Source organism: Larus michahellis, chromosome 3 (genome assembly GCF_964199755.1).
Source record: "Larus michahellis chromosome 3, bLarMic1.1, whole genome shotgun sequence".
In the NCBI taxonomy this organism is placed as follows: domain Eukaryota; kingdom Metazoa; phylum Chordata; class Aves; order Charadriiformes; family Laridae; genus Larus; species Larus michahellis.
In genome coordinates this window covers 50,020,461-50,047,570 of record NC_133898.1, presented here as the reverse complement: position 1 = coordinate 50,047,570, position 27,110 = coordinate 50,020,461, and the positions used below count along the sequence as shown (strand labels likewise).

The window sequence follows — 27,110 nt, the reverse complement described above, 5'->3', positions numbered from 1 at the left end:
GCTAACCCAGGGATGTGACAAGGGAACTGTCCTATCTCCCGAAGCAGCAGAGTTAGAGAGTACTAACTTCCTCTATGGTTTTATAGCACCCCAGGACACAAACATGATTTCTGTCTCAGTTCTATGGGTGAATTAGCATGTCTGTCTTCTACCCTTGTAGACAGGCAGCTTGTACGTGCATTTTGTGTACCCCAGAAGGGAGTTTGGTGCAATAGAGAGCACCAGTATCTACCAATAGTGGGTTTCTTCTCCCTGCTAGCAGCTGGACTTCTGTGGCAGCAAGGAGCCCAGTCCTCACTGGGCATAGCTAGTGGATGAGTGATGTGATGATGTGGTACGCTTTATTAACTAGATTCATGTTTTATTAAGAGGGATCATCACAGCAGAATGAAACTTCTGCTCGAAAAAGACTGTTCTGTAACAGCCTGCTCCAGAATTTCAGTCAATCCTTGCTGAAGTGTGTTGTGACTTTCTGTTATACAGTACATAACCCTGAATTCAGTACACTCCATCCGTGACTAGCTTGATCCTTGACTAGCAAAACAATGTGACAATGGAGCATACTCCGGAATGACATAATTGCATTCATATGTAATGTTATCATGGTAAATACAACCACTTGAAGTCAGAAAACTGAACATTATGACACCTTTCTGTACATCTATCCCAATGAAATCTGTAATTTAATTATCAGGTATATTAAGGGCTTTGAGCTAAAACAGGAACATAAACAATGGTGGCTGAAACTCAGACTGTTCAGGTGTTTGCTTTGGAAACAAGAATGTGAACACTTCCGTGACACAGCTGCACTGCTCTGTCATTGTTCCCCCCAGCCCACGCCTCCAAAAACCTGTGGGGGAAAAATTGAGTTATAAAAGCAGTGCGGGTTCTGTTCAGCAGAGTCCTCCTTTCCTCTCTAGCCCAGCAAGCCTCCAAGTGTGAGAGACTTCTAAAAATGGAGAATGAGTGATTCATAAAAATGGAAAACTGAAGGAGGCCAGTAAATAAAACTGTCCAGCTACCCAGCCACCGTTTCCTATCACTGCTGAAGAGAGGTGTGTTCTTAGGCAAGTATTTTCTAACCTTTAAACAAATATTTGGCTTGTAGGTTGGGAAAATACTGTTTTATAGCAAAGACATGCCCATTCCCTATCACAAATGCAACTCTACCTAGCAGATGTTGCCACAAATTAGATCGTATTATGAAACTTATTGTATCTGGCAAGCCAAGTACACTTGATCAAAATAGAGCCCAGTATATCACACGTATTGTTTTAAATGGCTTTTCTATTAAAGATGGGGATACTCAGTCATTTGGAATTTGAGGGGACGAGTGATTAAGTAATTGGATGGAGTTAGCCAAGCATACCAAATTGGTCAATGAGGTTGCTTGACCTCTTTTTCTCTAACAATGCTTAAATGCATGCTGTCTTAGTGCGATGCAATAAAACATTTGTTTGGAATACTCCCTTCAAAAGCCTGTCTGCATGACCATCTTCCGGACAGTATCCGTTATTAATTGTCATTGCTATTGATTTAGACCGCCTTTTTCCTACACATCACTGGTTTACAGCAAAACCATACATTTTAAAGATACACTGATGCTGATGAAAGGTGCTGAAGTGGTGGTGTAGGGATGTGACAGCTCTGTTTTTGTCCTTCTGTCAATTAACTTCTGGATATACAGCATAGATTTTCTTCAGTCATTCATTTCAAACCCTTCCCCTAATTTAATTATGCTGCACCTCTATACGGTGCTACAATTTATATATACGAAAAAGGCACTTTGGAAGCATTTACCTTGCAACATTTCAGGAGTTCAGCTGTGGGGGAAAAGTTTATCTTCCTACCAAAACACCCCAGTGCCCACGGTGCCCCCCCTCCCCAGTTGTATGGTCAAATGTGTATGCAAGAGGTGCACACACACGCACACCACAGACACACACGTTCGTAGGCCAGAACCTGCACGCCTGGCATGGCATCAAGGGGCTGCTTGCTGGGCCTGTCAGGCGTGTACCTACCACAACCCCCCAGTGTGCTATTAGACCATGCCTTCAGGCACCTGCTTTTTGCATGCGTGAACACATTTGCATTTTGACCACCCAACAAGAGGAGGGGAGTGGGGAGGGCCTTAAGCCTCTGGAACAACTCAGCTGTAGCTGGCAGTGAGGAATGGGGCCAGGAACTGGATGCGCCGTTCTGCCAGGCCAGATTCATTCCACAGCCCAGTGTAGCTTTTGTATAAAAGGAAATGTTGACACATCGTTTTAAGTTTCCAGCATGAAAACTTTTTTCGTGCCTTTCATTTCTGTACTTTTTTCCCATTTTAGTCCTTACAGCTTAGAGGGGTACCTCACAACTTAAGATACGTTGCCGGATTTGATAAACTCTGTCCTAACTCATTGGCTCAGCCCCAGGAAGTTTCTAATTTACAAGCTACCACTGTGTTTCTGTGACTGTACAAGTCGCCATCAGCCGAGACGTGAAAGGGAAGCGGCAGAGCCCCACAGGATGTGACCAGGGAATCTCCTCTCTCTCGTTTTCCAGAAGCTGCCTTTAGTCACCTTAAGGGACACTCTGAGAAACTACAATTTTCACTGCTCCCTTTCGTGGGGTGGGGAACTTCTTTGCGGGTTAACTGTACGACTGCTGGCTGGAGTTTGAGACGGATGATGAATGAAGTGTTTGAAGCGAAACGTTGAGAAGGCTGGTGGTTGGGACCACGCAGGGGGCATTTGTATTCACCGTGGGCACTGCTCTGAGCATTAGCCGGCCACTTTGTACCATTAAAATGTAAGTATCTCCAGGAGCGCAGGCCTGGAATGAGTAAAACTAAATAAGTAAAGATAACTAAGTAACGAGTAAAGACTCATTCCGCTTGGATGGGGCTTCTGGAGGTTACCTGCTTCAAACTGCACCCCCGCAGGACCGATTTTGAAGTTATGTCCCAGTGGAGCTGAGAGGGGACGCAAACGCCTGCCGTCAGGGTTCCTCCCGGAACACATCCCACCCCCGAACCCCGAAATTCAGCCCCCTGCTTCGCGCTGCTCCATCTCCCGCGTTATTGCCTTCCTCTGCTTTGGCCAGCGCCCTTTCAAACGTGAAAAAAACACACCAAACAAAACCACCGGAAAAAAAAAAACCAAAAAAAAGCCCCTAAAACCACCAAAAGCAGCGGAAAGAATTGCAGTTTGGGGGGGTTTCTCACTGAGGGGGACGGGGGAGGGGGCAGCGAGGGGAGGAAATCTCCAGGCACTTTTGCCTGACAAGGGGAAGAAACCCCGGCGGGAGGCCGGGCCGCCGAGGAGGGAGCGCGGGGCTGGCTCTCGGTCGGCTTCACCCAGCGTCAGCCGGGGGCCCCCACGCGTGACTCGGTGAGGAGAAAGAAAGAGACAAAGCGCCGTTTGGCCCGGCGGCAGAGGCGCGAGGCGGCCGGGCCGGGCCGTGGGGGCGCTGCGCCGGCGGCAGCAGGCCGCCCCTCAGCCGCGCTACCTGCGCCGCCCGCCCACGTGAGCGCCACATCACCGCCGCTCCGCGCCTTCAAAGTCAGTGCCCGCAGAGAGAGACAGGAGACAGAGGGCAGGCGGCGGCCGTACCGGCCCTCCCCACCCCCGTTACCTCCCCATCCCCGTCCCCTTTCCCCTTCCTCAACCCCTTTCGGCGGCCCGGCCCGGGCGCCGTCTCGGGAAGATGCTGCAGTCGCTGGCGGGCAGTTCCTGCGTGCGGCTGGTGGAGCAGCACCGCTCCGCTTGGTGCTTCGCCTTGCTGGCGCTGGGTTACCTGCTCTACCTGGTGTTCGGCGCCGTGGTCTTCTCCTCGGTGGAGCTGCCTTACGAGGACCTGCTGCGCCAGGAGCTGAGCAAGCTGAAGCAGCGCTTCCTGGAGGAGCACGCCTGCCTCTCGGAGCGGCAGCTGGAGGAGTTCCTCATGCGGGTGCTGGAGGCCAGCAACTACGGCGTCTCGGTGCTCAGCAACGCCTCGGGCAACTGGAACTGGGACTTCACCTCCTCCCTCTTCTTCGCCAGCACCGTCCTCTCCACCACGGGTAAGGAAAGGAGGGGCGGGGGGGGGGGGAGGCGGCCCGGAGGCCTTCCGGGGAGGCCCGGACCCCACTTCTCCCTCAGGGCCGCGCTGGGGAGGTGGAGGGGTTGGTGTGGGGCTGGCTTCCACGGAGCGTGGGGGCAGAAGGGCCTGTGTGTGTGTGTGGACATTCTGCCCACCGCCGCCCCCCCCCCCCCCCTCACGGCCAGGGCCGCGGGGCTGGTGCGGGGCCGGCGGCCCCGCACCAGCCCCGCGGCCCTGGCCGTGAGGGGGGGGGGGGGGGCGGCGGTGGCAGTTGGCCTCCAGAGTAATCCTTACTTTCCAAACTCTCTGGTGTGAAGGGAATATTTGATGCAAGAGGCAGCACCCGTGGGTTTTAAGCCCACCCTGTTCATCATTAAGAGCCGGGTTGCCAACTTCCCCCTCCCCACCGCCCTTGAAAATGTGGGTGCTTTTGAAAAGCCCGTGGGTGCCCGCCTCTTTCTGTGAAGTTTTTTTTTTTTTTTTTTTTTTTTTTTTTTAAATGGTTTTAGGGGTGTCTCTATTAAGCTCTTGGCCTCCTTTGCGCTTTTTTCAATCTGAAGGGAGGGGGGGGCTGCTAACCTGGGTATAATAGTCAAATTTCGGTTTTTCAGTTTTGTATTTCACCTTCAATTTCTGCTTAGTACTTGGCACGTGAAAGACTGAAAGATAAGTCCAATTTGCTTCCCCCGTAGCAATTTTCATTGGCGTTTTGAAAAGCTGGAGGACACATCCCCTTGGCCATAGTTTTTTATAAGCACTTATTTTTCCCACAGCCGCGGTTTCCCATAAGATTGTGGCGGACAGCCCTCTTGCAAAGGATGAGTGCGGGCATTTGCGCTGGGCTGTGGTGATTTGAATGTGGCTCACTGCGATACATAACAAAGGCTTCTCGAATAAGAAAAGCTTTAAAAAAAAAAAAACGCCTTAAAATTAGTCCAATCAGAGGGCTGCGAGTCTTGGCAATACATTGATGCAACTATGAAAGATGCAGTGCTTCACCCCCGTAAGCATTCTTTCTATTGTGGGAAATATAATCAGCTGATATCAATAATGACATTGAATAATTTACTTACTTGATCTTATTTTGGTGCTTCCTGACTGATTTCAAACAGGCAGCGCCTGTCCTAAAAATAGTTGTCACTGAGTTTAGAGATCAGGTTGTCTGCTTGTTATAAGGAGTTGTGGGGTTTTTTTAAGAAGTGAAATGGGGTTATGGGTGTCCCTGTAATACCTCCCCTCTTGTTTTAATAACTAGGATTTGTAAGAAGAGAGAAAGTGACATGCTTGTGACAATTAAATGCTTGTAGTGAATAAATACCTAAGCTTTAGTCACTGTATAGTAATAATGTTGGTGAGAAAAGCGTGAAATTTAAATTCGGCGTTTAAATCTTTTTTAATTTTTTTATTTTTCCCTTCAGTAAAACTGTAATGGACCTTAAGGTGCTGAAGTGACCTTATGATGCCTGTTTCCATTTGACCTTATGATGTCTGTTTCCATTCCTTATCAGTTATACTTGTACTATAAGATGTAAATTATTTTGTCCAAGAGCTATTTTTGTATTCAAATTACTTTTTCTATACAGTAATAACCTGCACTTTGAAAAAAAGGATATTAAAAAAGGTCCTGCTTTTCTGTTTGGTCTTATACAGCATGGTGTATGTAATTCCTCATTTTTTTCATCAGACAAAAATCTAATTCACAATCTCTGTAGTTTATTATTTTAAAATTTGGCAATATGCATTTCAGAGATGAATCAATCAAAAAAGGGGAATGGGACTGAGTTGGTAACACTTTAGTACTGCCTGTTAAAGCATAGGTACAGGATATTTGTATTTGGTGGTACAGTTCAGGCACAAACATCTCTTTCCCACTGCACATCTGCTAAAGGGCAAGGCATAACCTGGCCCTGCATGCATAGCTGATTTGATCGTAGAGGCCCTACAAGGAAAGTACTGAAAAGACAAAATACCATTGTCAAATTGAAAACCTTTTAGAAAACTCCACTTAAAAGGCATATGCTTAGAAAACACAGAGGTCTGAAATGCACGTGATATCATTATTTCTGTGAATTTCAGAAACTGAAGTTCATCTAGTCATCACTGACGTAATAGACCACGCATTGAATGATGGTACTTCCTTCTATGTCTGATAGTCCTTTGGGTTGGGCCTCTTTCAAAGAAAAAAAAAAATAAAAATCCATCAGTTTCTTGGTTTGTGCAGTGGCCTTTAGCTTTACTTGTTTCTTATTTAATATAAATAATAACTTGTGCAAGTAGACAAGTGTAAATCCAGACCAATATAGTATGTCCAACACTTGTTCAAACTCTTCCCAGAGAGCACAGATTTCTTGAGGTGTGTTTTTTTGCCCCCCAATTTACTCTGCACCTGTGCAAGAAATTTTTCAAATCTTTTGACATGATCATTAAAGTGAAAGACAAGCAAGAAACAGAACCTGCCTCGTCATCTCAAACAGCTGTCTGGAAGTGTTTGAACATTCAAACAATGCTGGATTATTCCAAACTGTACACCTGAAACACGCTCTCTCTGCCAAGTACAGTAAGGACAAATGCAGAAAAGAGAACCCTGGTGCTGATGGTACCAGCTGAGGCTTGCTTCTCTGCTAGGATAAGTGCAATGAAATTGCAGGGAGCACTGGGATGTTCCTTGTGTTCAGCTGACTGAATTTGTCATTCATCATCTAAATAAACGCACACCTACCCTTTGCACAGAGGACAAGGCTTATTTCACAGCCTTTTAGTTTTCTATATAAGGAAAGTGTTTAATTTTAGCATCCCCAACTCCACTTCTTCCCCTCCCCCCCCACCCCAATCCTTATTATATTCTTTGGCTTCTTACTAACTAGAGAAAATCCTCGAAGAAAATGATAAAGCCAGTTAAGAATTTGGAAAAAATTCTTAAATGGAGGGATCTGGCTGAATAAACATAGTAAGGCAAACTGTTAATTGAAAGCAATTTATATTGCTGCACACATGGACTGTCACAGGACAGTCACAAGCTGCTTGAAGGACAGGCAAACAAAGGGCAGTGAAATGGACTGGGGCTGAGGCTTCAGCAGATAATAGCAGTGGCTAACAGCAGGTTTCTCTTCTAACTTTATTCCTCCCTGTGCAGCTTAAGCAGTTGTGCCATATGAGCAGGTTGCCATATGAGCAGTGTGCAAGAGGAAGCAATTTGGTCATTAATCACTGACAACGTAAACAGTAAGAATTACAGTTGTGTGCATTTAAATAGCATCTGCCTTGGAAACTCTGTAATTATGACCTTATGCACATCTGTGGTCATAGCTTGTCTCAGTGCTAGATGTCATGAATGAGCTTGCTGAAGCAATCATTTCTGGTCGGCTTTGTTGTGGGGCCATCTGTACAAATATGTGTTTTGTTTCTAACAATAAAAATTAAGTAATTCTTGTGCTAGCTTTCCCAGGTAGTGTTTTCACTGTTCTTGGTGTGCTGTTAGGCTCAAAGGTCTTATCCCATAATGGTGCAATATGGCAATACTGCACTACAGGAATTGTAAGCAGAATGGAGTAAAAAAAGGAATTTATATTGGTTGTGTTGCAAGATATGAAGGAAGAGTAAAGGGGCTTCCATTTGTTGAAGGAAAGGAGATGCCAATTTATGAACTTAGGGCCTGTATTTTTACACTTGTTTTTGGAAAGGGTCGTCTCACTGTAAGGGTATCCCACGGCCTTTTATGCAAAAGGACCGTAAGTTGAATTCTGACTGTCCAGCTTTGAGTATTTTTGCCTCCATCACAAACATGACTGTTGGTTTTATTTAACACTTGGATACCAGAGGGATGCTGAGAAAGAGCTTGGATCCTTCTCTGTTGTGATAGAGTTGGCAAGACACACGTTACAAGGAAGCTAGGATAGACTTGTCCCGATTAGGGATTTACAGAGGAAGAGTGAGGAGAGTTTGCATCTTCTATGATGGCAATGCATGTTTTTCATTTTTTGGTTAAGAACAGGCTGGACTCTCAACTGAGCCACAGGAGTCAAGACAGTAAGAGAAGGGAGGAGAGGGCTGTTAGTATGCCACTGCTTCTGAAGCCCGTAATGTGGTTATCTGCAACGTGGTTAGTGAATATCAGCATCTTCTCCAGAACTTAGCCTGTACCAGTTTCAGTGTTGGTGCTGAGAATGGGTATATTTTGCTGCGTTACAAGGAATGATGCCCAAGATCCATGATGTACGGAATTCCGAGTTCTGCTTGATGGATTCTGAAGAGAGTAAGGAACATCTATGCAGTAGTTGTAGCTAAATGCTGACAGTGGATGTTACCTTGGAACTGTTTGGTTGAAGGACTAGTAAAGAAACAATATGGCTTTCAGGAAAGTTTTGCATTCAAGTTAAATAGCTTATGTGAGTCTCCCTGGCAAGCAGTATGAGGAGTTAACGTTAATGCATATACAAATTGATTTGTAAGGGCATTCTCTGTTAGGTCTGATTCTCATGAGCATTGTTACTGATGATTTGCAAGAGAAACTAAACTATGTCTTTATGAAAGACAGCAGGCTGGGAGATTGTGCTGGAGTCAGTGGATGTACTGCAAAAGAAGGTGCAGCCTGTATGGAGAGACTGGGGAGAGAGAAACCTGCCAGTCTCCATCACTTTCTCCGTGTTCTTCTGTCAAGAAGTGGTCTTTTTAGCTTTTCTTCCCCCTCAGGGGAACAGACTCCCCATCCAGTGCATATTTAGTGTGCAGTACAGATCCTAACATATCCGTGGAAGATTAAGAAATGCCGTGAAAGCATCGTGATGTCTTTGTAATGCTCCCTTGTAAGATTCATATGCTCTTACAATAGAGCCCTTCTGGTGGAAGAGGCTACTTGGGTCTTTCATACCTCACGGAAGAATGTGAATTTAACTTAATTAGAAAGAGGATAGTTCACAGAGGCTTTAAGGAAAGCAGAATTTTTTGTCCCATACTTGAATTTAATGTAAAAAGCATATTTTATTTTGCTGGCGCCAGAATATGTGGCCTGCGTCCCTGAGGTTGCCTGTGTTAGCTCATTAATACACACTGAAGTGTATTATGAAATACACATTTCATAATTCATACCAAATCTATGTCTAGAGACCTGTCGTAAGATTCTCTGTTGCCTCTTGTATGAAAACATACAAGCTTTGTGATGGTTTAAACTCGCATCAGTCTCCCTAGTTGTCACCTCTGACTCCAGCAGAAAACTAAACTTCATTGTACTACTGCTCTGCCTGTAGCACTCATGGATCATTTAAATAGGAGTGACAAATCGCAGCTATTCACCAGGGTGGGGATGCCAAACTTTGGGAAGGGGCTTTGTTTCTCTTTCCAGAGTTGTTTGTTACTTAGCAACGACATCGACAGGAAAAGGTGATTTGCTGGGGATGATCTAGGAGACAAAGCGAGACTGTGCCGAGCTCTGCAACAGAGTGGTTTTTATACTGGAGTGCTCCTAAGAAAAGCAAAGGAAATGAAGAGGTAAGTTTAGAAAGATGCCAGAGGAGAAGGATTACATTCAATAGGCCAACTGTTTGGGTACTGACTTAGTATGTGAGAAACCACATTCTTCTCCCTCCCTTGCTTGGAGGGATTTGAACCTGTGCCCCAGTAGAGTGGTTGAATGCTACAGGGTAGTCATAGCGACTGTCCCTGAGGCTGTCCCCTTCCATATAGATCAGTAGACTGTCCTGGAACTGGGCGTCCCACCTCTCAGATTAAGCAATATAAACACAAAGTGAAAGAGTCATTCTGTCTGCCTGTGTGTCTGCTTTCCTCTCAGGGAAATTCCTATATTTTATACACTGTAGAACAGCTCCAGACTTGCTGCTGTCATATTCTAGTCTGGCCCCAGGGTTAATATGCTGTCTCCTGGGATGAGGGAGGTTTCAGTTGAGTTCGGCTTAATGCCATTCTCAGGATGAGGATTTGAACTAAGGTTTTCTAGCTGTCTTTAGGAAGAGGAGATAAAAAGACTACCATGTTACAAGGAAGCCTGTAAGAGGAGGCAAGATGAAAATCTGTAGGCAAGTACTGAGAGAGTAGGTTGGATGCTTCTGGTCTCCCTGTCTTAGAACACAAAAACATGGGAATATTAAATGAAATTAAAAGAAAAAATAAAATTTAAAACCAGAAAAGAAGGGACTTAACAAGTTTTTTAAAAAAAACCAAACCACAAACAAACCCACCAAAAACACAAACCAAAAATCTCTTGTATGAATATCTCCAAAATACCTGTACTTGTCAAAATTAATGACAGTAAACTTTTGGGGAAGTATATTAGGCTCTGTGCTTCAGGATGCAAGTCACTCTTTAGTTACCAGAGATGACAGTTACAGCCAGCAGACCAGTCGGTCACATTATCTCTTGTGTGTCCAGGACAAAGGGACGAAGTTCTTGTTTTCCCTGCTGAAATAGGTGGTAGCAGAAGGGGGATCTGTGTCTGTCCTGTCATGTGTTCCAGGCAGGGTGGCAGTTGCTGGTTTCTTATGTGAGTACAGCAATTAGCTGTGCCAAACTCCTGCTTGTGCTTGCTGAAACAAAGGGTGGCAAGAGTAGCTCTGATCCAATGTTTATGATTAACAGGCCAATGAGTAGTAAAAACCATCTCCTGGCAGAAATTGGAGAAGCCATACAGTAGCATGACCGTATTATTATTTGGAGAGGTGCTGGCTGCTGATGGATGGAGTGTCTCTCTTACAAGCTCTGCCCTCACTCCTGTCTCGCTGTTCCACCTGCCTTGCAAAATCCCCAGTGACGAGGAGCCAGCGCAGCAGCTCTCCACAGGTGAAGGCCTGCAACCGCTGCCTGTGTAGTCCTTCTATGTCAGATCTAGGGTCATTGTTCCTCTGCTGAAATACACATGCAAAAAAAATTAAAAAAAAAAAAAAATCACAAACCCAGTCCATTGAACTCTGTGTGATACACAGAGTGTAAGTGGGGTCAGGACTGACTTAATGGTGTTTTGCCCTAGGCTTATTGACTCGCTTTTTGTAAGTGTTAACTTTGCTGTTTCTCTGCGTTTTTTTTCTAATTTAGCTATGTTAAAATTATTTGCTGTTTGTCACAGGTGGATTCCATGGCCTCCTGTTACTCTGTTATTATTTTTAATTATTACTCTGGCTTTATTTTGTTCTGTGATATTTACATCTTTATTGAAAGGAAGAGAGTAGTCTCTCAAAAAGTTGCCTTTCATTAAAAAGTTTCTATTTGTAATCCTTTTGCAAAGCTGGATTTTTTATTACCATTCTACTGACATCTCCAAGTCAAATCCTAAGCTAAAAGTTATATGCGCTTTCAGAGCAGGACTTCTAAAACTTAACAATTAAATCCTGCAGTTACTGACCATTGCTAAGTAGGATTTTCACTTTTATGTGAATGTAATTTAAAATAAGTCTTTCAAATCCATAGTTTCTCCTGTTTTCATTTATTTGTTAGCTGTTTTTTGTTCTTTCTTTGTTTTACTTTGGCCCACTGCATCATCATTTTAATAATCTGTGGGGTTTTTGGATGGAAGAACGTCATAATGGAGAAAAGTCTACTTTAGCCACTAGTCCAGGTTAATTATAAAGTAGGCTACAGACTGCTAAACTTTATGAAGACCAGGCTATTTCTCGCCATGTGCAGAAGTGGAATTTTAGCAATTTGCGAAAAATTGGGATACCTGTGAGAGTTTTGATGCCTTCAGGATTAAAGAATAGCAATAAAAAGTTTCTTGGGAATTGGCTATCTAAATTCCTCTGTGTTTCTCTGGATCTGATGTCAGCTGCTTGATGGTTATGATATTTGTACAAAATTCAACCAAAGTCCTAGAGTAGTCACTGATGATGACCCAGAAGACCTGAGGAGAAATGTGTCAGTTTGTTTTTCAGTTAAGAACCTAGCTGAAACCTTACATAGATTGTGTTTCTTATGAGGACAAAACAGTGAAGCGGTCCTGGTTAAGACCAGGACTGAAAGGAATGAATGAAGCAAAGCTTTTCAAGTGGCTGTGCTTCAGAAAAATATCAGGGTGGCTTTTGCAAGAACAGATGGATTTTCTCTCCCCTGGAAAGAAAAAGATACACATTCATCTCTGAAAACAGAGTATGAAAACTTCCTTGCAGGAAAAGCACATATGAATCGAAATGGTACACCAGCTGTCACCAGACCCCAAACATTTAATAACTGATGCTTCTTCCTAGGTATTACCATAGTCTGTACTCTAAACTGATTCTGTGCCAGTAGCTAAAGCAGCTTCAGAAGGTATCACAGCATCTGTGAGGAACTGGGGGCATGCAGATGCAGAAGCAACCATGTCGCTTAGGCAATATTCCCCAGCAGCGCCTGGGGGGGGAGGAGGTTGGTCTGGGAAACAGGTTTTGCCAGCTGAACAAGCCAACCCAGTAGTCTTCTGAGTACTGCTGTGCTTGTGTGTGAGAAAGTGAGGCTGTGCCCTCTGACAAAGTTACATACTATTTACCAGTAGAAACTTTAACATCATTTTTCCATCTTTCTTCTGAAAATTGTGAGTCCAGACTGTTGTTACACTAACAGGGAGCAAAGGCTTTCTGTGTCTTTTTACTTCTGAAGTAAAAAGTGAAAACTTCTGGAGTAACCAGAACTTTACAGAATGTTTTCAAGCATAATTTAATATTGTCTCAAATGCGGCTTTTGAGAGAACTAGTACCATGAGAAATGGGGTTTTGTCATCTCTCTTGCTCCTTGAGCATTTCATGTTCCACACACTGAATGTATTTTCTGAAGGTGTTAAAAATAACTCCAGAATCCAAAATGAAAGGTTAAAACCTACCTCCGAATTTCATGCTATATGTAGTATCCGAGTACCTCCTTCTGTGTCTTTCAATTAGTTAAAGACTTTTTAAATCAAATCAGCTAAATAACCTTAAAGTATTTAGCAGTAGCTACTTCACAGATGGTTTCTAAGAGTAGAAACATGAGTTGGTTGAAGGGTGGGGGGGACCAACCAGAATTAAATATTGAAATGCTAGGGTTAAGACATACACTGTACTGTTCTTTACCCTTTAATTTTTTTATAAGCAGAAGCTTAATTCTAATGATAGATGAATCTAGCTTCAGAATTCTGGCTTTTGCAAAAGAAAATTCATTCCAGGCAGCACTTAGATTTTTGGGACTTAGTTTCTTTGTTGTACTGGCTGTATGATATTGCTAGTTGTAGTATGCTGAAACGACTGTAAAAGAAATCCTTTTTCCCACTTTACTGAAAGTATTTTATTTAGAGGTTAAATATTCTTCATTCAGTGTTTACAGTAAAGGCACTGCATTTAGTTGATACAACTATAAGTGATTAAAATAGCAAATAAGTTACACATTTGTTTCAGTGTGTTTCCCGCAATGTTGATAAAAGCTGTATACCAGGCTTTTCATATAGAAACATGCAGTGAGAGTAAAAGCCTGAGCACATGATCTGTTGGGAAAAAGAAAAATAGTCTGCCCTACAGAAAAATATATAACTCTAAAGCCTGCTGGGAATTCTGTCACAAGTGCACATCTGCTTTTGCATCTTCTTGTCTGTAAAAGGTGACACGAGTATCCTGAAGCTAAACTAAACACAGAACTGCAGGGAAAAGGTCTCCTGCATCAAGAGAAAAGGAGGCAGCCAACTCAACAAGGACTGTAAAATTTACTGTTGTTTCAGAAACTTCTCCCTTTTTGTTACACACACGAGTTAAATACATACTAAAACTACAATTATTTCAAAATGTGAGAAGATTTCTCAGCATTACAATGCAACGGTAATCCTTCAGAAGACCTCAAGTGATGGCAGCACTAGAACACGGAATGGGGCTTATGCATGTTTTTATTTTAAAGCCCATACTGAATTGTCTCTTATGTGACGCTTGGTCTTTTACTTTCATTGTTATTTTAAACCTACGTGGCACAGTATGAACACATATTTCGCTTGGTCATGCTTTTAAAATGTGATTGGCAGGCTTAGACATTGCAACATGCAGTAGTAGTGCCAAAGTCCAGAGGCAAGCTAGAGTAGGTATCCATCCTCCTTTGTTTACAATATAGTTTGAAAAGGGATTTGTTACTTCAGAGTCATCAAAGGCAAAGCAAACATCCTGATTTCACCTCTTTTCCCATAGGCTGTGATCATACTAAAGAAGGCTGTAGTGAAAAACACCCTTGTGTTCAGAAAGTAGCAATGTGTTCAGAGATCTGCTAAAAAATTAAGTAGCTTGGATGTTTAACTCTTGGGGACTTCATTGTACAATCTTATACATCTCACTTCATAAAAGGAGGACAAAAAAAAAAGCCCTGAAAACTGCTTGTTGTATTTCAGATTAATGTGAGAAGGCCATGAAATCTCTACTCTGTATATTATTTAAGTTGCTGTTTTCCCAACTGCGTGCTGTACAAGAATGGCATAGATCTTTCCCTTTGAAGCCTATAGCCTACAGGAAATGAGAAAACCCTAAAGCAAACCGGAGAACTTCCATCTCTTGTATAGTTTTGGAATCCCTAGGCTGTATGATTTACTAATGGGCAATTAATTTTTAAACACTTCATAGCATGTCTTGTTACTTATTTTCATGGCTGTATTTTTATTTAGTACTGGAATGCTGACTCAGCAGTATAGCAAAAATGACTAAGGCTCAAAGACCCATCATTGTGTTACTCTTTGAAAGTCCTAGCTACTGTAAACTGTAGGAGTGATGCACAGAAATGAATGTAAAATGCTGTAAATCATTTGAATGGTTAATAGTTGGCAACGAAGCGCTCTCATGTGAGGGTAAGAGATTGTTTAATTTACCTATGTGCATTTGCACATCTGTAGAGAAGTCCAGGCCCCCAGCCTGGCTTCTGGTCCACTGCTGCAAGTCCAGTTGGGCAAGCAAAGAACTGTGAACAGTACATGATGTTACATTGTGTGAATTAACAATTCCTGTCGATAAGAAAAGAGTAAATCTAAGGGCAAACTTCTGCCTTAGTTCATTATTGGAGTTATTATGCATTTACATTCTGCCTATCTATAGTGCAAAGATAAAGATTTATGTTTCAGTCATGTCTTTTAGTGCAGCTATTTGTGCTAAAGGAAGCCAGCTGAATGTTCAGATCATGCTTTCAGGGGGTAATTGCCACCTGACAGAATTTTGGACACTGCTTCGAGGAAAGTGTGCTTTACACTAGAAGTTATTATTATCCATGAATCTCAACCAAAGCAAAAGACAGAAACTCTCTCAATATCTCAAACAGAAGTTTCCTTGCATTATACCGTGTCCTGAGATGCCATGAGGGAGAAGGTGATAATCTTTCCCATTTCTGTAACACCTCATATCAGTAGATCCTGAAGCAGGCGCATACCAGGAACTGCTTTACTGATTACAGCGCTTTTATTATCTCCTGCATGTTGTGAGATTAGAGTGATATTTCCATATGTATTTTTGCAAAAGGATGAACTAAGACAAAGAGAAAAAACAGTTGTGAAAGATCATGTAAGAATCATTAGAATGGTTAAGAACAGGAGCCTGTGAGTTTTGTCTTGCAGTTCTCCGCTCATGCTGCTAGGCTGCGTTCCCATGCAGTAAGCTGATTTCCCATCCTGTGGGTGTACTTCAGCAGGCTTTCATTTTCTTTCATTGAATATTCTTTTTTCTTTTCCTTTAGTAGTAGTTTTTCGGCTCAGCAATATTAGAGGAAATTGGAGCTGCTTGAATAGGTACTTGCAGAAGCCATATCAAAGTGTGCAATACACACTTCTGTATCTTTCCTTCAATGGAGACTCCAGAAATATTGCCACTCCCTTCTTAAGGTATTGTTTCATTGTGTATTCTGTGTAGAAAACAAACTAAACATCAGTTAATACAGGCCTCATAATTTACCAAATGCGTGAGTAGCCTTTGTGGGAAGGCAGTGTTTGCTCTGCTTTAGCGTGCTGGTTGCCTCTCCTTATACTTAGTGAAATGTTTGCTCAGGGTGATGTTAAACAAAATGGGCTGAGCCTACCTAACAGCTCTGTCAGTGAAAGGAAGATGTCTCCGACTCCTGATTGCCACCCTATGGTCCAGTCTTACTCGCTGTGCTAGGACTGTTACCTGCTGGACCACAACAGTAAGCCAAGTCAATTTATCAGACTAGAAGAAAAGTATTACTGCTGGATTGGTTTGGTCTGAATTATTGCAGCCAGAAAAACAATCAGTGCGAGAGGGGGTAGACCCAGACCGAGAAAAGGATCTTCTTTCCCAGCAGTAACTCCAGGATTAGGTTAGACGTTTCATGTAACAACTTGGTGAAAGCATGGAAAGAATCAAAAATGCATGGCCAAATTAACAACAAATGTAAGAAAGGAGCTGGCAACGTAAGAACATGTTTCCTGTAATGATAATGTATCCGACAATTGCTCGTTGCCCCTTGTAAAGGAGCATTGTTACAAGTAGGAATAAAATGACAGCTAGCAAAGCTGAAAACATAACAGGTCTTCTCTTCGTTAATACAGATGCCACCACTAATCTGTCCAGTATACCTCAGGTAAACACATCTCAAGGAGAACTTTAATTTTTCCCACTAGGTAACTAGTGTTATGTGATAAATTGCATCATCTTTGAAGCTAGTAAGGAATTAACGCAGTCATGTTGTTGTGTTTAGTTACTGTAACTAGCTTACAGATTCTGATCATTGACAATTACAAGAAATTGGATGTGTTCATAGGGACAGATACTTGCAAAGATGTGTTAATTATCAATTTACACATTGCTGCTCCAGGCTATTCAGTGCTAAGCCTTTATTTTGGAATTACCAACCATTTAACATTCCCCTTCCTTTTATATTGAGGTCTAAGAGGTGCCACTTACAGCATCCCACTTTCCCTGGAGAGTCACAGGCTGCATCCATCCAGACTTTTTCACGTTGGTCACAGTTCTCAAACGCAAGCACTGACGACAGGAGGGTGCTGAACGTGAGAAATCTTAGTATGATTCAGTCTTCAGCCTGAATGATTGCTAAGCGTTTCTGATATGTGTGCTACCTTAACATAATGGGATTTAAGGAAATGGACTCAAAATCATTGGTGAGTGTTGACGGTGCTTGACTGATATGTTGGGTCCGGAATTGTGACTGAGCAGTTGGTGTGTTTTTGGTGAATCGTCCTACTGATTTAATGCTGCCTGCTTTCATTATATGCAGGGCTATCTTACTCTGTCCCTAAGAGGTTAGAATTATATATTTTCACTAGGAAAATCATCCTATAGCTGTAAGAATTTGTGGAAACATCAAATACCCCACCAAGAGATATTTCTCTAACAAACTGAAGAGAGGTTCACCATTTTAAAATAAATTATCATTCATCTAAACAGATAATAGTGTTTGAAAACCACACATCATTTAAGTTGCCCTGTATCTTTACATTGCTGGCTAAATATCTTGTATCTGTAGTTTGCCTTTCTAAATGCTACATTGCTATTTCTAAATAATTCCTAGATAAGCAAAACCATCTACGGTTCATCCTCTTATGAACAGAAATAGTATGTCCAACTACAGAGCTGTTCCTTTCTTTTCTTTTCCTTTCCCTTTATTTATTGGCAGGACATATAGTTGTGATTATCCTGGGCATCCTGATTCCAGTGTAACTAATCAAATTTATGGTTCCCACTATTAGTGTTCGCTATGTGGATGTCCTAAACATGTGAATGATTCCATAGGACTAGTGTATCTATAAAATTTGCTTATGGTTCAGTAACAACAGTTGAAGTATTTCCCCGTTGGGCCTTGCAAATTAATGTTCTATTTTGAGCATGAAACTGTGAGTGTATTTAGATGGCGGAGTACCATCAAGCATCATATTTAGGACTGTGATTTAGAGTTTAGAATAAGTCATCGCATCAGAAAAAGTGTCTCACTTTGGCCCTTGTGTAAATATTGTCTCTTAATTTTGCTTAATTATTATTTTTAAGTTAGAAATGAATATTCCAGATGGAATGTGTCGCGTGTAAAAGTGGAGACTAATGCACTTCAATTCTGTGTGTTTTTGTTAGTTGCTTTAGTTATTTTTGTTAATTGTGTTAAATTGATTTGCTTCTATTTTGCCTTTACGCTGTTGAATTCTTCATGTTTCTGAGAAATAGCTGTTAGAAGACAGAACTAGGATTTATTTGTATGCAAATGCATTATGATGTTTGTTTGATTTACATATGAAATATTGAAGTATCTTACAAAGATAGGTAAGGACTATGTGTCTTCCTCTGCCAAACAAGGGAGCTGATGCTAGTAATTTCCCTGAGTTCCACATGTTAAATCAATAACAAGATTAGAAGTATAAATTCCTATTCCCCTGCTGTATCTAGTAGATAACACTTCCTTCTATGTGAGGTTGCATTTTAGTGCAAAGATGCTGCTTACAGATTTGATTTTAACTCCACACCATGAAATGGCCTAATTTCTTAATGTCGTGTGATGATTCCTTACTGCCCACAATACCAGTTCATTCACTGTTTTCATGCTCTGTTCTTTCTGATGGTGAAATAAAGCAACTTTTATTTCAGAACTGGAGGTGGGGAGCGTACTAATTTGCAGCTGGCTGTTTCTTTTTATTCCCAGATGGTAGGAAGAACAACTGTGGCTCATTTCAGTGCAAGAAATGATAACTTAGCAAGACTAGATAGGTATTCTTCCCTAATTGGATACGTGATTAAAGCATTGCGGTAAGTGCCACTGCAACACATTCAAAGCTTTTGACACATCCCAAGGTGCATTTGGGATGGTAACAGGTGCAAATTATCAATTTTTTAGAAACCTCTTTGCAATAAACCCACACCAGACTTCAAGTGGAGTACCATACTGCACAGGTGCTGGGCTCAGCAGAGGCAGCTGGCACATCCCTGTGGTACACCATGCATAAACAAGGTCTTTCAAGTGGTGGAAGCTGAAGTAATTGATAGAACTTCAAAATCTGTTGCAGGAATGTTAGGGGAGGTGGGGAGAGAGAAAGTTGCAGCATGACATGAAACCATGGTTCCAGGCTTTTTCTGGGAGGAAAAAGCTCCATCCAGTCTCCAGAACGTGTGTGTCCTCTCAGCTTCACTGCCAGTTAGGTGCTAAATGCAATTTACCTGCTAAATGAATTTTCCCATAGGTGCAGACTGCCATATCTAAAGACAAAATCTGAAAGTTATTGCTGTTTTGTAAGACATATCACCTTTATTCTGTGGTCAATATGAAAGTCTCATCAAGCTTTAGCAAATTAACAAAAGAAATGAGAAGATAACTATCATGGAGAATCTACAGGCTGAATTTAGTTGATAATGTTATTTTTCTCTTTCCTGATCTCTCTGCCAAAATACCTTTCAGGTTAAGATTTTTTTTCCTACATTGAATATTTAAGGATGTGAATCCCGGGAAAAACTGCAGAAGGGCTTTTACCCCTTTCAATACCTTGAAGTTGGTTTTGAGTTTCATAAAAAGGTTTTTAATGAACCTGTTTTATTGATTGCATGTTCATCTTTGTGATCAGTGGCTTTAAAAATCTGTTATAGTGTGAATGTTGCTAAACATAACGGTGCAAAAACCCATAACAAAAGACCAGCACAAAACCTTGTATTATTTTCTAATGCTTCAGAGGACTACAAGTAAAGCTTTCCTAATAAAGCTCATTCATATTTCTCTTTTATCAAATCTAAATTTTTGAGACTTACAGAGTTCTATCAGGAAACATTCATAATAAAATAGTCCGATGCTGCAGCCCCTACTTTGATACAGATTTTTGACCATCTGTTGCCTAGCGGGCAGTTAAACCAATAAAGGAATAATTGGAATGTTCCTGGCTGAATTCTCAGAGGAGCCCTCAGGAGGTCTCACCTTGCTTTTGACCTGTTGGGTGGATTTTATTCAGCAGACTTCTTCATTTTCATTTTTTCCATTGAAAAATGAATCTGAGATAGCAGGGAAAATAACTGTTGAAACAAGATACGTGTTTACTTATGCTAAATCTTTGCTAGAGGCAGATCTAAAGATGTGATGTTTTTGTTTTGGAGTTTTGGATAGGTATTTCTAGAGATGTGCTGTTATTGAGAGGTTTGTGGGGGGGAGGAAAAAAAAACCGCAATATCCAGTCCTGTTTTGATTGCAGTTTAACCCTTAAATACAGGATAACACTAAAAGGAATCAAGTTCTAATATAAAGACTTCAGGTTTAAAAAAAATATACATAGTGCTGTTAATTTTGAAAAACAACAAGAAACCCAAACAGCAAACTCAGAAATGCATGCATATCTCTTGACTATCATCTGTGATAGAAGTAAAACCTGAATGCTTTGCCACAGAGGTTTAGCAGACCTGTGTCTGCTGAATGCGCTGTCATGTTCAGTCTTTGCTCCCGCCTCGAGCACAGTGTGAAGCCATGCAAACGCAGGGCACGAAGTCTTTAATGGCACAACGCTTCAAAAAAAACATGACTGAAGTTGTCATGGCTCTGTGGGAGCAGAGGTCCAGCCCACGTGAACCTCATGTCAGGCTGGAGGTTTAGCGTGTCACAACAAAAAGGAGTTTCTCAATGGACAGTTTGGTAGGAGCTGTGTAGCTTACAGCTAGGGTTTGAAAAGTCTGCTCTTGCAGGGTAAGTGGGAAAGCTTTGCCAGCTGAGTGCCTGGAGAACCCAAGCTCTTCCTGCAGAGAGCATGCCTTTTCTAAAGACACGTTTACTAGCCCTGGAATGGAGTATGTGCCTCACCTGAAGTCCTGCCACCCTTGTCTTGCACATGGTAGGTCCCTTTTTGGTGGCGAGCAATGCGTGCTTTCGTGTAGACTGTGCTGGAAGGGTCTAACAGTTCTGTTGGGTTGATAATATCTGCTTTACTCATATATAACGTATCCAGGCAGCATTAGCAAGATCCAGTGTCAGGCAGTGGCATGGAAGAACGCTCTCGTTTTCCACTAAACGCGATTCTCTCTTCAGTTGTATTTCTCTCTGATACAGAAAAGATAGTATTTTACCAAACGCTTGCTGATAATCATCTCGGATGTGGGAGGGACATACTAATTTCCGTACTTCTTTATCTGTGTTTGATTCCTGTGCAGTGGATTCCATCTACCGTTGTGCTGCTCTAGTACAACACATCCTTCTACTATGCAGAATCTGTACTGAGTATTCCTACTTGCCTCCTTCCCCCCCTCCAAGACATGGATCTTAAATGCTGGTATGGTATGGTATGACTTCATCATTAGCATCACTGCTATACGGTTGTAATGTTTTTCACTTCCTTCGTTAACTAGTAACTATGGGTAAATACTGGCTAAAACAGCAGTCACTATAAATGGTCAAAATGTTACTGCTTGCTAGCCATTCAGTATGCCCGTCAGACGATAGTCTTTGCATCTGGCGTGCATTGCCTTGCATGGTGGTGTGAGCGAGACATGGATGAACTTTCTGATGAAAGGAAGAGTATAATATCTGGGTCAGAATTAGAAAATATTAGCATTTTTTTGGTTTGGCCCTGAGTTATGTCTAGTTTCCTTTCCCTTCATGAAGCATCTTTGTATGTTCTTGCGTTACCTGTGGTTCAGGTAGCCTCACAGACTGTTAATACTGTCATCACTCATCTTACTGAGTCATGATGGCAATTCAGAAACTACAAGTGAAAGTCTTTCCTACAAAAAATCTGGAGCCTGTCAGGAAGAGGAAACACTTCGTGTATGGGGACCTGCAGTTTTAAGGCACTCTGGCATGGCCCTGCTTGAACGTGAGTGCAGGAGCTGATGCTAGAGAAACGTTGTTGACTTCTATTTTGGACTCTGAAGGCTGCCAGATTTCTTGGTCCTGCAGTAGTGTTTTGGTTCAGATCAAAAGTGCACTGCTGAAACAGATCTCCATATCATTCCCAATTCTGGCTCACACTTTTCGAGCATATTTGGAGTGTGCCGACTGGACTTCTTTTCTTGGAGAGCAGTGAAGCACACCTCAGCTATGGCTGGGCATCCAGTCTTTGAGAACAGAGTGGAGCAAATCTGAAGTAAACCCTGGCTTCCCTAAATATAACAATGAATTTAGGTCCGTGCTGCCAAGTATTCTATTTTATGGATCCACATTTACTATGCTGTAATACTACTGTAAACAAGGTGACTATGCAATCCTTTTTTTTTTTTCTTAAATTTTCATTTATTTTTTTCTGTTGCTATACTTTATATTCCAATAGTCAAAATAATTGTTTCTGGGCAGGAATTGGAAGATACTTGATCCTTTAAGTCATATGATCAAATGTTGCTTTTTTTCATTACATTCAGATGAGGTTTTCAGAATGAGATCTCAGTTCCTGTTGCAACCAAACTATTTTCATGTTTTAAAGGACTAGTTTTGCTGACAAGTCCAACAACACAAAACCTTTTCTTTTTTTTTAATGACATCTTGTAATATCTCCTACTGCCTCTGTGGGACGTGAAGATTATTGAAAATGATCGTGCTTCTTAAATGGAAAATTACCATCTATAAATATATAATTTCCAGGGGTCCCCCTTCACTGACTGCATTTTTTTTCTCTTCCTGATTGAAATGACAACAGAGTACTTGTACTGCTTTATGTTTTGTCACTCCAATTGTATTGAAAAGTGTTTTTAACATGCATTTTTATATTAGTGCTTTTGTATCACAAGAGCAGCAAACTCATAGGTGGAAATAGGGGGAAACAAAACAAAGCTATTCTTCATAAGTCTTCATGAACGTGTGTTGGGTTTTTTCCTAGTTTGAAAAGACCTGCCTATATTTTCATCTCGACATGAGAGAAAATATTTATAATAATTCATATGAAAATCTGTCAGAATTTGAAGACAGAAATAAAAGGTTATTTGTGCTTTATTGTCATTTGTCTCGAATATTTAAAGTGACAACAGTTCCTCCTGATGCATAATTGGTACATTAAAAAAAAAAATAAGGAATTATAAAGACATGTCCAGCCACAACGTCAATATTCTCACCTCCTATATCTCACGTTTATATATAAAGATGCATAGCAATCTTAATATAGTACCAGGATACACAAATTTCTCCTTGAACAGACAATTCTCCGGTATCGGCAGCTAGGTTGGAGCAAAGGCAACAACCATCTTAACACATTTCCTAGCTGGAAAGAAAAAAGAATATTCCATGGAGATCTTAGAAATGGGTTAATGGTAAACATGAATAATGTAAGGATTTCTGTGTCATAATTTTTGAATTAAAAAATGTTTTTTGGAACTTGGGAGCTCCCAGAACTACTGCGCTGCAGAAGGGGACGGCATGTATTACTCTAGAAAATTGTAAGTGGACTTATAATAGCAAAAAGGATACAGGAGTTCTTGTTATAAACAAATGGCACTGTAATCTGTCTATAGTTAAGAAAATAAACAGATACACAATATATGGTTTTATTCTGGTCCTGATTGTTAAACTCATCTGAAAAGACCTAATGCACTTTCCATTTTCCTTGCATAATTGATGGCCAAAGGAGAGCCAGCAACATGACCTGGTGGCAAAGAGGGCTAATGGCATCCTGGGCTGTATTAGGAGCGCTGCCAGCAGGTCAAAGGAGGTGATCCTCCCCCCCTACTTAGTACTGGTGAGGCCACACCTGGAGTGCTGGGTCCAGTTCAGGGCTCCCCAGTACAAAAAAAGATATGGAGCTACTGGAGAGAGTCCAGCGAAGGGCCACTGAGGTGATGAAGGGACTGGAGTGTCTCTCCTATGAGGAGTGGGAGACACTGGGACTGTTGAGCCTGGAGAAGAGAAGGCTTGGGGGGAACTCATCAATTTCTATAAATATCTGAAAGGGTAGGTTAAGTATTGATGATGCAGGTGGCATATGGCTGCTGTTGTGTCGCACGCTGCCTGGTGTCATCTCGTTCTTTTCCATCTTTCCATTCGTGTTCACTGGTTGCCTTATATTTTATATTGAAGTTACATGTTTTGAGGGCAAGGAAATAATTTTATTCTGTTTTGGTAGCACAATAAGTGTACAATAACTTAAAAGAATATAAACAGTAGTGATATTTATTGTGGGATATATGAAATACTTCCATACGAGTTTTAATTTAGTTTTACATATTCATGTATTAAGTTCTAAATCTTTATTACATGTATTTTTAAACAGTATTATATACACAAAACATTTGTTAAATACTGAATTTTAATGTATTTTTATATGGGTAATTATTTATTTTATTTCTATAGAAGTGATTTTTCCACCAGAAGTGCCACCCCATGCATAGGTCCAGATCAGTAAGAGCTTTTGCTCTCTCTTCATGTGGGACTCACGAGAAGGCATGGAGTTGGGATTGGGTTTATTGCAGGAAAGGGGAGATAACTTCTCAGAGGCCTAAGAACATACTCACTAGGAAACTGGAATCATTACTACTACTGCTCCCAGCATGAGATGTTTGGTTTATTTATATAGTTAGTTAGTTTTGATTAACAGTTGCTATGCTTTCTGAAAGTGGATGTGTTGCATGTCAATACGTAGCTGTATCCACTGTCACACTGGTAGTTTAGGCTGACCTAGATCACATTAGTCAGAACAGGAACTGAACATCAGTGTTTGCCCAAGGATTTGTACCAGTGCTGGCAAGTTTAAACAATACCAAATATAAGACGATAAAGCAAGCTGTTTATCTCAATGTATTCACGTAAATAGTGTGTAAGTATCCCTTGTACTCATACAAACATTTTCCACAGTTTCCTTTATCAGCGTCCCCTTTTCCCAGTGTCTGTGGATGCAGTTTCTAGCTTGGTTCGTTTGGGCAGGTAAAATATTGCTTCCTATGCAGGAATGGATGTAGCAGACTTTATATGCTTTGCAAGATATAAATGTTCCAATGTACAGCTGTTCTGGTAGAAACTGGTTTTGAAATTGGCTTTGAATGCAGAAGCCAATATATCCATGCCATTGGCTTGTTTCTTGGGTTCAGATGTTGCTGACAGCCAGCCAAATTACTCATACAACCTTATTGCTAAACTGACTGTGTTCAAAGCCATTTCAGTCTTTCTTGGTGCAGCAGGTGACACTTGTGAGCTGATTATATGAACCTGTTCCTTTCCAAGGCAACTCAAAACCTAGCTAGCAGGACATAGTCTGAGGAATTGGCAGTCTTTGATAACTAGTGGCAGCAAAGGACAGTCTCAGAAGGAACTGAAACCATGTACCATTAGTAGCTACACACAAATCAATGTGTTGGGAATACGTCGTCTTTTTTTTTTTTTCTTTGGAAGTCCCTTGACATTAGAAATTGGTAAACCAAAACAATTCTATTTTGAGAAGTGATTAGGTGAGAGATTGTTACGGGGAAGATCTAATCCCCATGGTTAATTTAATTGTTTAATTGTGATTTTAGCACTTTTATTCTAGTGAGGTTTGAGGGATATATTGTTATTGAAGGGAGCTGGAATAGTACCATACTAAATCACCTCAGCTGGAAGTTTAAATCACCCTTACTGGTGCTGTGTGAGGATGGACCTAATGAATGTTTTCTTCAGTGGCAAAGCTGGTTTAAGAGGTTTCTGCCACACCCTTTGTCGCCTCCCTAATTATCCCCATGCAACTCTTTGAGGACTGTGCTGTAACCTTTAATTAGTGAAAGGAACTAAGTTTCAAACAAATCTCCTCCTCACTTTCCCTCCTTCTTTTTTTTCTTTTAAATCCAGATAACTTCATCAGTTCAGTTTACAGCACCTCCTTATCTTCCTCCTATGCACACAAAACCGGTTCCATTAGCTCAACTGAGGAGGCAGCAAAACATAACATCTGAATAGGTTTCTTCTGCTTAAAAGTGGAATTTTTCCTCCTCTTTTCTGCCATACAGGGTAGCTTATCTCAGCCTGGTTGGAAATCAAAGTCCTCAGGTTTGTTTAACAGAACCATGTTGGTAAACTTTTAATTTTTACCCCTTTTTAACACATAACTCTGGTTTAATGTCTGGTTTTAATGGTATTGCTGTGTCTCAAACCTCTGAGTAAGAGCTCTGAAAAGTCTTTTCTAGCAGCACAGTGTGCACGTTTTTAGCTATGGACCAGTTGTCGTGCCTGTTTACAGTCCTTTATGTTCTTTTTTCTATCTATATTGCAGGAAAGAAAGACTTGTGTGCAATGATGTGCTAAAAGGCTGCTTAACTACCTGCCTATCAGCCATCTTTAAACCTGGTCCTCCCCAGTGCACACCCTGCAGGAATAGAAAAAGCAAAATACTTTTTCTGAAAGAATTTGATTCTGAGCAGATCCTTTGGCACTTGTAGATAGGCTGCATAATATAGCACATCTTATTCTAATTCCTTTCATTCTGTATGGTAGGTGACCTTTGCCTGCAAATTTATGGCCCCATCAGCTGCTGTACTTTACATAAACTTCCTAATCAGCTACTTCAATCATGATTATGTTGGTTTGAACTCTGTAGGGTAAGTTTCTGATCACTTTGGTTACTGCTGTGCTCTTCCTTGCAATAGAAAAAATACTTGAGACTTGTAATCTTTCTTGCCACGTGGATCCACCATCACCCAACATTTTATTTTTAGAAGATAAAATGTCTCCAGCTCTTGAGACATTCAAAACCCACCTGGACGTGTTCCTGTGCAACCTGCTGTAGGTGAACCTGCTCTGGCAGGGGGGTTGGACTAGATGATCTGCATAGGTCCCTTCCAACCCCTACCATTCTATGTGTGAAGATAATAGACTGGTTATGAAGAAGGATGCATTTCACTGTTAAACCCAGTGGAAAATGTCAAAGGTTTATAAAAATAACAGTGTAGAAATTATGTAAATAATATAATTGACCTTCATCATCATCATATTCCAGTGAGTCATGTTACACCTGGGATGAATGAAAGATTTTTGCATAACTTTAATATATAGCACATGCTTCATTTCATCTGTTGGGACATTTTGAGACTATGAGCAGACTTAAAGGGCTGGCTTCTCCTCAGGGACGCTGAGTCAAACCAGCAAAGGGATAAGCACGCTTATCGAGTTGTGCTGCCACATTGATTGTGTGTTATGACTCTGCCATCTGAAGGGGTGGGTCGGGGAGGACACTGGATATGCCAAAGATAACCCCCTCCCTGCCCTGAGAAGCT

The 27,110-nt window shown here is 41.4% G+C and overlaps 1 protein-coding gene across 1 annotated transcript in view; it reads left to right on the top strand.

Annotated features, from left to right (window-relative positions):
* The first annotated feature begins 3,470 nt into the window (after positions 1-3,470).
* KCNK1 (potassium two pore domain channel subfamily K member 1) overlaps positions 3,471-27,110 on the top strand; it is a 34,986-nt gene continuing 11,346 nt past the window's right edge. The window contains exon 1 of the mRNA XM_074580105.1: positions 3,471-4,045. Within this exon, the coding sequence (XP_074436206.1) occupies positions 3,691-4,045 (355 nt within the window). The 5' untranslated portion in view covers positions 3,471-3,690. The remainder of the gene's footprint in view (positions 4,046-27,110) is intronic.